The 12,767-nt window shown below is 38.7% G+C and overlaps 1 protein-coding gene across 1 annotated transcript in view; it reads left to right on the forward strand.

Annotated features, from left to right (window-relative positions):
• The window catches only part of ADCY1 (adenylate cyclase 1), a 155,000-nt gene that overhangs the window by 94,785 nt on the left and 47,448 nt on the right, over positions 1-12,767 (forward strand). The window contains exons 6-7 of the mRNA XM_062567932.1: positions 9,839-9,997; positions 11,500-11,641. Of these exons, the coding sequence (XP_062423916.1) occupies positions 9,839-9,997; positions 11,500-11,641 (301 nt within the window). The remainder of the gene's footprint in view (positions 1-9,838; positions 9,998-11,499; positions 11,642-12,767) is intronic.

Genomic DNA, 12,767 nt, shown 5'->3' on the forward strand with positions numbered 1-12,767 from the left:
GCTCCATTTATAAGGAAGCCTTGCACTTTGGAAGCATAGGCCTATACAGGCCTTGTATGCACTTTCTGGGGTTTCCGATGGACTACTTTTATTTATTTATTTATTTATTTTTAAATCCCTGGAAAGTTATAGCTGCTGCTCTCATCCTCTTTTAAGCCTTAAGTTAATCATTTTTTCAGTAGCTGCGTGGTCTTTCATGTATACAAATAAGGTATTGATGTAACTACTTCCCGTTTGAATATTTCAGTTTTACAGTTTTACTAATATTAAATATGAAACATACTCTCTTTTTATGTTAGAATTTATTGTCTGCTGTCATGATAATGTAAGCTTCAATAAAGAAGTTGACGTAAAAAAGAAGGAATGAGCTGGGATTGTTTATCCTAGAAAAGAGAAGGCTCAAGAGATTTTTTTTTTTTTTTTTTTTTTGTGTGTGTGTGTGTGTGTGTGTGTGTGTGTATGTATGTATACATACCTGATGGGAAGTAGTAAAGGAGATTAAGCCAGACTCTCCTCAGTGGTATCCAGTGACAGGACAAGAAGCAATGGGCACAAACTGAAATACAAGAAATTCTACTGAAACATGAGCAGAAGCTACTTTACTGTGAGAATTGTTGAACACTGGAACAGGTTCTCTAGAGAGCTTGTGGAGTGTCAATCCTTGGAGATATTCAAAACCCAACTGGACATGGCACTGGGCAGCCTGCTATAGGTGACCCTGCTCTGAGTGGAGTGTTTGGACCAGATGATTCCAAGAGTCCCTTCCAACCTCAACTCTTCTGTGATTCTAAGCAAATGGACTGTTGTGTATTATCTAGACATGTTTAGTCAGAAGTTGTGGTCAAAGATGATTACTTGGCAGTTTTGCCATTTTAACAGGATTTATAAATTGGAAAAGATTGCAGGGTGTGCGCGTCACTCTCATCTGGATATTAGAACATGATAGGAGAGGGCAAGATGGAGAATGGTCAAGGTTATTACTTATTATGAAGTTATTAGTTATTATCAAGGTTATTATCATCAGTTTTATTGAGGCTGAATGGCTTAAGATCTCTTCTGCATCCTTTGTGCATAAACACAATGATTTACCCCTGTAAATGAGGAATTAGTAGCGTGAGTATTGTAAGATGCTGGCTCAGTGCGTATTTCTTCTCTTAGTTAAATGAATGTGTCTTTTCTGCCTATGTTAGAAAATGAAAAGAGGATAAATTCCGAGTACTGTTGCCCTTAACGGCAATATTTTTTTTTCTTTTACTGCAAGTGGAGTGTCATCTGTTCAGATATTACTGGATTCAAGGTGCAGATCTTTTGGTGATAAAATCATATGGCTAATCTAGTTTTGCAGAGAACTACAGAAACTTGGAACAGGTTGCCCAGAGAGGTTGTGGAATCTCCTTCTCTTGAGATATTCAAAACCCACCTGGATGCAACCCTGTCTAACATGCTGTAGGTGACTGTGTTTGAGCAGGGAGGTTGGACTAGGTGATATCCGGAGGTCCATTCCAACCTTACCCATTCTGTGATTCTGTAAAACTGGTAAGCAGATTCTGCTGAAAAATAGGAAAAAACTTCTTCCCTCCTTCACAGAGACTGAAGTTAGAAGATAGATTTCCCCAAATGAATTTGTTTGAAAATATAATAAGCAAATTAAAAGGAGAAGAGCTTATGATGGTAAAGTTGAAATGAAGCATCCGACTTTCCATTTGTACGATTTTTAGATGTTACTATTCATCAGTCCCATGATATAGAGAGTCATTTTTGTTTTTCAAGTGTCCCCTTTCATCCAGTCTCAGAGCTGGGTGCTAGCTGGTAGTCTTCTAAAAGTCTGCTTACCCTAATGCAGAAAACATGCCCTGAAATTGTCAATGTATGTTTAGAAGTCATCATCCCTAATGACAGCCTTGTCATGTTTTCTGAGATAAGTCAAATCATTTGAGTTATGATTCATCTCATGAATCAACCGAATGTACCTATCACAGACATAAGTATCACTGATTTTTCCAGTTTCCAGGAAATCAAGGAATAGAAATTTCTAGTGCTACAATTCAAGCTGTTAGTGTACAATGGATCTATGATTTGACTGAGATGAATGTTATGATGAATTCCTAGGAATTGATACTTTCCATGAAAATATTCACTTCATCCCATGGGTAGCTATAGTTTAAGTATCCTTGAATATGGTACTGTATGTGAGTATGATCTCAGAATCATTAGAATCTCAGAAGCCTTATTTCGTTTATTCATAGAATCAAAGAATCAGTAAGGTTGGAAGGGACCTCTGGAGATCATCTAGTCCAACCTCCCTGCTCAGCAGGGTCACCTAGAGCATGGTAGACAGGGTTCCATCCAGGTGGGCCTTGAAGATCTCCAGAGAAGGAGACTCCACAACTTCTCTGGACAACCTGGTCCAGTGCTCTGTCACTCTCACAAGGAAGAAATCCCCCCTCACGTTCAGGTGGAACTTCCTGTGCTTCAATTTCTGCCCACTGCCTCTTGTCCTGTCACACGGGACAACTGAAAAGAGTTTGTCCCCATTCCCTTGACACCCTCCCTTCAGGTACTTATCCACATTGATAAGGTCCCCCCTCAGCCTTCTCTTCCCCAGGATGAAGAGGCCCAGCTCTGGCAGACGTTCCTCATAGGGCAGATGCTCCAGCCTTCTGATCATCTTCGTAGCCCTATGCTGGACTCTCTCCAGTAGCTCCTTATTAAGAGGTTCAAGGTAGTCTTCAAAGAACATTACAAAAAACTTAGTCTTCATAATTTCATCTGCCTTCCACAAAGTTTTTGCAAGGGCATAATTAAAATCAGACCAGAATCATTACAAGAATCTTTTTTTTTTCTTTTTTTTTCCTCCCCTTGGTAATTGTGTTGCATTCTGTTTATTCTCCAAATGAATTTGTGTTGCCAATGAGTTTTTTGTCAGTGCATCCATACAGGCCAGGTGTTTGTTCCACTTCAGTGTCACTTAAATGATCATGGCAGCTCTTAAGTTGGAGTTAAGTGTTTGATATGATCTATGTTGCTTTTGTCAGGTGAGTTTTTACTGTCAGATTGTGTTAGTAATATAATTAAAATGTTCGTGTTCATTAGCATCTCTAATGTGGCAGATGTCGTCTTCACCTCAGTTTTGAACAGACTATTAGGCCAAGTGTGCTCTTCACCTTATTTAAATTTCTTGTCACATTTGAAGGTTCCAGTCAATTTGCTACAATATTTTGCTTTCTAAATGGATATATTTGTAAGTTAATTGCCATGAGCTAAAATTTTACCAAGCTACCAAGCTCTTCCCATCCACCCATATAATGACTGGAATTCTAGTTTTGGCTTGTTTTAGAGGGAGGAAATTTTTACATTTTTAACAATCATTTGTCTTTCCTTCCAGAGCACTTCATTAGCCAAAATATCTAAAGAATCCTTTTGCTCAATCCAGAAATGTAACCTCTTAGGAGATGAAATATGGGAGTTACTCAAATGCACGCAGTAATGCCACAGGGCAAGAAATGAACTGTAATGTTTCCCATTGAAAATAAGGAGAAACTCTGGATGAGCACAACATAAATCCTAGATCTGGAACTGGGCCAGAATACTGTGCTTAACATCCGCAAGCTTTTGGAAAGTGTAACGGGATGCTGCAATCATTCAGATAATCATAAATAAGGTACATTTTGTGAAACTTTTTCCCTTGGCATCTTACTGGGATGTCTTTTTAGTAGTGAGTCAGAGGGAAATGCACAACTAACTGGATCACTAGCTGTGCCAAGTAGCCTGGCACAACACGAGCACATCAGTAGATTGTAGCAGTTGGTGCTGAATACTTTGATTTCACCTATAATGTTAGCAAGGGGGAGCTTACTTAGGGATGGATCTAATCTCGTCCCCTGGATTGGATGTTCTTACACATTTGGAGTTTGGAGAGGTTTGGAAGAAAGCTTCTATGAACCTTTGCTTTCTGGACCCTGGGCACCTCTGTAGGGTTTGCCAGCAGGCAGATCACCTTTTCTCTAAGTCATGTAGGGGACAATATCACTGGTGCTGACACCAGTCAGTCATCTATCTAAAGCCTCACAAATGGAAATCGGGCTTATTTCTGTACCTGCACATTCTGCTCCTGCTTGTTTGCCTGTCACGTGGTGGAGGCTAACTCCTGAACTGTCTTTTACCCAAGGTGTGTGATCATCAGCTGACCAAAGGCACTGGGGAAGAAAGAGGACCTGCAGCAGTCACTTCAGTAAAGTCCAGGCAAAATACCCTGAGCTCTCCTTCCTGATCTTTTATCTGAGGAAGCAACACAGGCAGTAACTTTCTCAGTGTCATCAGTGCTGTGATGGCTTTTCTCCCAGTTTTCCAGAGATCCTGGGCCAGGAAAAGTTTGGACTGGGAGGACTGCATTGATCTCAAGCTCTGGGAGAATCAGCAATTGGTGCATACGTTTTCAGATGGGGAGGAGGCAGTCCTCCATGAGCTGACATCACCAGCACTGCGGAAAGTCTTAGCACTGCTCTCTGTCTTAGCTGTCTGCTGCCATGCTGCAGAAGAGCCACATCCAGGGGAAATGTGTGATTCCAGGCAATATTTTCCCCCCAAAATCTGAGTGGGAGAAACAGCTACAGCTAAGCAGAAATGGGATAACAAAGATTTTCAGAAAACAGGACTTAACCACTTGAGAGGGCCAGTGTGACCCATGATTTGTGGGAAAACAAATAGAGGAGAGGACAACAGGGCCTAGCATCACTGAGGCAGGAGAAGGGGGAAGTCCACGTGTTCGGCAGCACTAACAGCCCTCGAGTATGGCTGTGGCCTTGCAGAAGCAGTAGCACCTTGAGGTTGGCAGTGGGGAACAGCTGCTGCAGTCTCCAGTGGCCTCTTCTGCTTATTTACTGTATCCTCCAAGGCCAAATTAGGTGTTGGAAGAGGGACTTTGGGGACTGAGGATAAACAGCAGCTGGTTAGGCTGATGGTCCCTTCTGAGGTTAGGTCAACCACCTTCTTCCTGTTCCTATGGCTGACCCCCAGTAAGTGCCAAGGTACATGGTGCTGGAGGTGTGGGAGACCCCTGCTACCTCCCGAGAGGCTCCTCTTCCTACTTCTTTGCTAGCCTGGTGTCGCAATAGTCTGAGAAATGCCACTAGCCCCTTGCTGTGTCCAGGGTGATCCCATCCATGACCATTTCCTGTGTTTACTTCCCCTTACTCCACCTCTGTTCTCGGAGCAGCCTCCCACCTGAGGTTGGTTTTAGGCAGTGAGAGCAAAAAGGATGAAAACAGGTTTCTGTGAGAGCTTTGCTCCCTTGTTTGAATTTTCCACTGAATGGAGAGTAGCACTCTGGGGTAGCACTGAGCATCCTCCTGGCGTGTGCTGGAAGTCTACTCCATGACACTGATGCTGTGGGCTAGAGTGCTGCCCTCCCTCCCCAGTAATAAACTCCTGTATAGGCTCCAGATACTCTATTCTTGCCATTCAGAATCTTATTGCTCTATTTTAAGCTATCTGCCTCTCAAAAATGGGTATGCAGGGTACTATACATCTGTTAATTGCATGGCGGTTGTTTTGTTTGTACCCTCTAAGAGAACATTAACAGCAGGTCTTCCCAGTCGTGGCTGCTGCTGCAGTGGTTAGCAAGTTAATTCAAATGCTTCCAAATAATCTGGAAGCAATTCATGGAAAGATAGTTTTTGCCATAAATATCCAAGAACTAACCAATTCCTGATGATGTTAAAGTGGAACTGTCACAGCAGTATTTAGGGAGATGGGCAAAATTCCTTATGATTAAGGAGCTCTAGTATCTCTCTGAATTTTGCATGCATAAAAAGCAAATGTATTTAAGTGAACTGAAAAGCTTGTTTATGCTTTTACCAGGAAACAGCTACTTCTATGCAGATATTTTTGGACTTAAAAAGAACCCTAAATAACTTACGAGAAACAGGATATAGAGCTTTTATTTTTTCCTTCTATTGCTTCAGATTGAGCACAGGTCTATTGAAATGTGTTTACATTACATAGCTGTTCTACAGCTTATCTAAATCACTTTGATAGCTTGTAGCAGCGCATAAAATATTTGTAGCTAAATAGAGAACTAAAATTTAAAGGCTTGTTAGAAGACTCGTCAGAGTAGATGTTTATCTATAAGTCATTTGCATAGACTTACAGACTGGTTTAAAAAGAAACTGTTCTGAAATATCCATTTATTTCTGAGCCTCGTTCTGTGTTAACATTTGGGAAACCTTTGAGCATGTAATATCTGAGCTTAAGTGTGAATAATTTATAGTGCATAGTTTATTTGAGAAACTTCTCTCTTTTCCTATTCATGATTTGTCTGTGAATTGCTGCTATTTTGAATTGCTGCTATTTTTTCACAAATGTATTTATAATTTTAAATGTCTTACTATATACTTTTGTGACATTTTCATACAGAAATTTTGGTTTTCATTAGAAATATAATTGTGAAACAAGATAGAAGTGTTCTGATTTTATACTTGGGAGCCTATTCTTTTTGTATGGCTCATTTTTCATTACTCAGTGGAGTACGTTCATGGAAAAAAATTGCATAAAGGGCACGCAAATATTCAAAGTACATTCAAAAAGTTTAGTGAACTCATTGTGAGCTTTCTCCTACCCAAATTTATTAACAATGAAAGCATCACTGAAACATTTTGTAGTTTCTGGCAAACATTTAGAGTTGTATTATCAATATTATCAGTTTAGATTTTTTTTTTCTAACTGGCAACTTTTAGAAATGCTTTGTTCAAAACAAAATGTTTTCACATTCTACTTCCTTGTCTGTTAGTGCATTAGACGGTCTAGTTTTTTTTAACAAGAAGTATCATCAGTCATGTTGTATTTTTCATTTCTTTTTAATTTCTATTGTGATATTCATATGTCTAAAACCACATCAGGCTCCCCTGCCACAATCTCTGGAACCAGCTGGAATGAAGAACAGTGTTGGCAGTTCTTTACTGGTGTTTGATACCTGTTTTCAGTTACCTTTAGCCTGAATTTTTACGAAATTTTTAAAATGAAAAGTCTTTTAACATTAATTTGTGAATAGAGAAAAGCCTATACTCATGCATCTGCAGATACATCAGTGAAGATAATTACACAGCTGCTTAATCGTGTGATCAAATACAGACAGGTAACAAGGCCCTAATCCTAAAGTACTTTGGCTGCAGGGTATGGTCTTGGTATAAGGTAAGTCAGCTAAGAGTAAAACACGTGCCCATGTGAAGATACAAAGGTTAAGTTATTGCTGAGCGGCATATATTATTAGTTCCTTTCTTTTCCTTGAGAATTTGTCAAGCATCCTCTGTACACAGCAACCCTTGCAACAGCTCAGAGGTAGCGACATTTTAGGACTCTTTGGAGACCGTTCTAAGGCTTGACTGGAAGCAGATCCTGAAAAGAGAGAGGACGGCGCTGGGTAGAAATAGGACAAGGAAATATTTAATCTTTTAGAAAGCTGTGCATAAGCCTCTCTCTGCTGTTGCATAAATCATGACCAGAAAAAATCCAGTAGGCTCAGATTTCCTATGGGAATTGAAGAGATTTCCATGTTCCTCACATTAGTGATGGTTGATATGATATGTACATCTTCATTTTGTGGCTGCAGAGCTCTCTACTTAAATTGAGACCAAGAATCTCATTCAGCTCACCCCACATTTTGACTTGTGCCATGTGTACCCTTATAATTAGTTGTATTTAAATAGGTACAACTATACATCAGAAAAACACAATAAATACCCCTGGAATCATTGCAGAGTTCTTTCCAAGACCTCTCTGCCAAATCCAGGGTAGATAGATGGTATTTAGAAAAAGATATTAGCCAATGAAGGCCAAGAGAAAATTATAGTCAGAGCCTCAGTTTAAGATCTTCTCCTCTTAAATTTGTTAGAGAATATAAATCTACAGAAATTAAATTTTACACTGATTAGCTAGTTTTTTTCATCCCTCATTTTTTTTCTTTCTGGAATGCAGCTTAGCTGTGGAATTGCTGCCACGTGCCTCTGTAGGAGAAAAAGCTGCAAAGACTTATGTCCAGTGTTATCTTTACATGTACTGAGTAAGATTATTAGCTTCAGGGCTCCTTTTAAGTCCACAAATCAGCATAGGATAAGAGTTATAGCATGTTCTCCATTCAAAGAGGTAAAGATTCCTTCCTTAATGTGGCACCAAAATTAAAAGTGCCTATTACAGTGACTTTGCAAATTAATTCCTCCATTCCCAGTTATACAATGAAAAGCTCTGAAGATTAGGTGTAATTTATAGGGGCAGATCCATAACTACAGGTAGTTACTGGGCCACTCTTGCAGCAGCTTTTGAAAGATATTAGTATTTATAATCACTTTTTATTTACTGTTCTTGCACTGATACATCATAAGTGATGTAGTGATTTCATCCTTTGGTTTGTCCTGTACTCCCATAACTGGGTAACTGAGCTAGCTACGGCATAGTAAACTGGAGTCACTGCTTTTTCATTTATCTTCTCGACTAGTGCCTACCTGATTTCATGCAGACACCATTAAAAGTGGTAAAGTGTGAGTCTGCGCCCTTCGCTCTAAGCAAAGTAGCTTTACTTACAGTAAGCTTACAGTACCTTTACTGTAAAGGTAAAGACACAGTACAACTCCGTGTGTTTGCTAATAGCTGTACAGTTCCCAAGCAGTAGCACAGCGATCAGTTGAAAAATTTGGTGAATTGTTAAATAAAGACCTTCCAAGACAACTGATAATCTGAGATGCTTGGGGAAAAAAAAAAGTGACTTGGCTTGAGTCACACTGTGGTAAATAAAAGAGGGAAGAAACAACGCAAGTCTTTTGTGTCTCAAGTTTAGATTTTATTCACAACACCAATCTTTCCCTTACTGTTTAATACTAAAATCCTTCATGATGAAATTCAGTTTGCTGTTATAGGGTCAAGCACAGTCTTTATATGAATGAAGTATGTCTAGTAAAAAGCATTAGAGGGAGAAAAATCCATCAGCCAGTAAACCTAAGATCATAATAAAGAGACATATAAACAGAGGTTTTGGTTTAAAAAAAAAAATTAAAGAATTATGTAGTCCATTTTAATGCTGAGCTGAAAGCAGTCTTGAGTAGTGAGAGAACTGAAACATGTTTGCCTGTCAGGCTAAAATTAAACCCGAAAAGATAGTTTTAAAAATCTTCTTTTGATTCCAGCAATTGCCTTGTGGTTACTTCTCATCCTGTCTAAGATAAATAGGCAATGAGAAAAAGAAACAGTTATGATAGGGGAAAGAAAAAGTAAATAAGTGTGAGACACAAGCTAAACAGGAAAGTGCAGAAGTTAACCTGGCTGTCTCTGAGTCATTTGAGTTGCAACCAGAAAGTTCTTTGTTTGCCTCACAGTAAAATATCTAAGTTTCTGTAGGAGCATGATAGCAAATACTGAAAAGGGGGCAAATACTATAATTCCCCCCCAAAATTATAGTCTCAGTGAAGTTTCATGACAAAGCTCTTTACCACACTTGTTTCATTGTCTCTTTTTTCTGGATTAAATGGAGAGAAACATAATATCTTTGACTTTTACTTGAAGTTTGGTAGATAAAATCATAAAACAGTTGGGCCAAGAAATTAAAGAATGATGAGATTTTGTTCAACAGCACTTGAAATATGACCAGCAAAATTAGTTCTTTAGAGTTACCACTGGGGCTTTGAAAGTAACCTAAAAGTGAAGGAAAAGAACAGGACTTGGATAACTGAGATTTTTAAAAGATCCTTTCTCTTCAGTTATGTATTCATGTGTTAACTTTCAGAGAAAGAGATAAAAAATCAAGAGCAATTGTATTACCTAAAAACCGATATCCTGATGCTATCTATTGCAGATCTGTTGCAGAAGCCACAGAGGTTGATCTCAACATGCGAGTTGGATTACACACTGGCAGGGTGCTCTGTGGGGTCCTGGGTCTACGGAAATGGCAGTACGATGTCTGGTCAAATGACGTGACTTTAGCCAATGTAATGGAAGCTGGAGGATTGCCTGGGTAAGTCTGAGAAAGAACTGTGGACCCATATGGATGAAAAAGTTATTTAGTTCTTTGAGGCATTTTGCAATTTAATTGCAATTGATGAGAGGGACTGTCTCAGGTAAGAGCTATCACTGTGTTGTGTCATGTCTCTTGTGAGATTCTCCAGCTGATCTTGAGATTTCTGTTAACAATAGATTAGACTAGATATAAATTATTTTTTAAAAAAGTTCTCTTAATACATAAACATTCTCCAAGCTCTTGTTTGAAGCTGCCAGTTTTAAAGAGTAGGAATGAGGCAGCGCTAGACCTTCCTCAGAAAATCTCATAAAACTCTCTAGTTGTTCCCTTGCAACTCTACACATGTGGATTGTGTGGCTTATTCCTTTTACAAGACAAGAGTTCCAGAATTCATTGTGTGCTATAACAAGAATACGTCTGTTAATGCATTTTATATATACAAATATGTATGTATATTTGTGTGTGTATGAATACACACATACACACACTCAATTATGCAAGATGATGTGCAAATCATACGCCAGCGCATAAACCTGTAGTCATTTCATGAGACGTGTCTTGGGATTTTAAGTACTCTTTGGATGCCATTTAGGTGCACACAGTGCACTTTTGTGCAGATGCATAGGTGTGCTTTTGTGTGCAAGTCACTTTCAAAATGGGACCTACCATCCTCTATTTGATTTTTACAAGATAATGTTCTGCTGAACCAGAGGACAATGGAATCTCTTAATTTTTGTCATTTAGATGAGTGACATTGTTATATACATAGATATATACAAGTCTCAGACAGTTTTGCCAGTGTATTTTGGTATGTTCTTTACTTTAAAGCTTCCTGGTGAAAAAAATCTGAACACGTGTTTAATAGAGGAAGGCAGTTAGCTTTTCATATATCTTCTGGGAAGAAATTTCATGTATTAAGGGATTTGGGGGAGAAAGTTTGAAGACAGTTTTTGGAATAAGTAAACTCATGGATAGTATCAAAGATGGCTGTGCTGCCGTAACACGGTGGATTAGAGAGCCAAATAAATGAATAAACAGCACAAGTCAAAGCAGTGAAGAGGAACAGGGAGAGAAGAACAGGAACCTTCTCCTTTATGCAGTGGAATAAGAATGCAGAGATTGAGAGTGTGAAGTCAGAAGTTTCAACCAGCAGGCTGTTATCTCAAGCAGGCAGCTAGATAAACATTTAAGAAAACATCCAAATACAGATGATGATGTGCAGGCCTGCACTGTTTATGAATCAACAGTTCTGCAAGTTTTTGGACAGCCAGCCATTATATATCTTTGCTCAAAGCATCTGTTTAATTTTAGAAAATGTGTATAGTAAAAATACTTCTGTTTTCTAGTTGGCTGAGAACACAGATCTGCTCTACAACAAAAAGTATTTTTTGCATGTAGTTTGAGCCTGTGATAATCTTCTGCATGGGAATGTATTTCAGTAGCAACTAGCTCATAATGTATCTTTTCTTTAAATGACAGCATCCAATTTTTCTCTCCAGGAAAGTTCACATAACAAAGACCACCTTAGAGTGCCTAAATGGGGACTACGAGGTAGAACCAGGATATGGCCATGAAAGGAATAGTTTCTTGAAGAAGCATAATATTGAAACATTTTTTATTGTGCCATCTCATCGAAGGAAGGTAGGCTCCAAAATCCTACTTTAGTCTGTGATATAATTTCACAGTTTAACAACTGTTCTGTCATATTTTGAAACCAGAGGCAATACTGGTATTTCTTAATTTTAAAAGCTTTTCAAAGTCTCTCTTGAAATTAGATCTTTTGGGTTTGGCTGAGGAGGGGATGCTAAAAATGTTAACCTTTAATGATAATTAGAGAAAATGATCAATTAACTTTGAAGCTTAAAAATAAAGCTACTGTCCTCTGCCCCATTGAAAGGAAAACTGTTGATTTATTCAGATTTTGTAATTATTCTCTCAGAAACGATATGTGATAAAAGTGTTACTCCAAAAACTTAATTCATTCTTCCCTTTCATCTCCCTTCAAAAGAAAGTTTCAGAACATTAATGCTGACAATTTGATTATTATTCTGTACTCTTTCTTTCCTGTATTCCCGTACCCATTTTTTCCTTTGGACATGTTAACATCCTCATTCATGCTCTCCTAACCTTTTCTACAATCACTTGTAATACTAGTGGCCCATTTAATATGCCTGAAGGAGTTCCAAGTGAATGGAAGTGAAAAAATATCATTTACAGTCATGTCATGCCTGCAGCAGCAAAGTTAGTGAAATGAATGCAGCAGTGATTGAACATCCCCTAAAAGTCTGAAAAAGTTGGCATGTAAGCTTTACAGCACCAGCTTATTTATCTAGGTGAGGGGAAAAGACTGGAGTTAACCAGGCTGCTTTTGAATGTATATACCAGTGTACAACAGATCAGATGCCCATGCTGAAGTAGGGCAATTTTTCTAAGATTACTGCAACAAATAATATATACTCTGTGACATGCCTGTATTTTTTCCTGCTAAACTGAGCTGCCCATGAAAACCTCAACCTGGTTTACCTTCTTCTACCTCAGACAATTTCCCACAGTGAATCCTTTCCTGTCCTAACTGTCCTTCCTGAAAATTTTTCTTAAGCTCCCCTCTCCCTTCAGCCTCTTCCTTTTGTCAGACCCCTGGAGATGTGCAGGGAAAAGAGGAGTAAGTCAGTGCTGCTGTGGAGGGACAATAATGTTTTCTGCTCTTTTCTTCTTTTTGATGGAGAACAGAAAATGGAAAGTGTGGAAGGAATAAGGTAAGAGAAGA

Source organism: Rhea pennata, chromosome 2 (assembly GCF_028389875.1).
Source record: "Rhea pennata isolate bPtePen1 chromosome 2, bPtePen1.pri, whole genome shotgun sequence".
In the NCBI taxonomy this organism is placed as follows: Eukaryota; Metazoa; Chordata; class Aves; order Rheiformes; family Rheidae; genus Rhea; species Rhea pennata.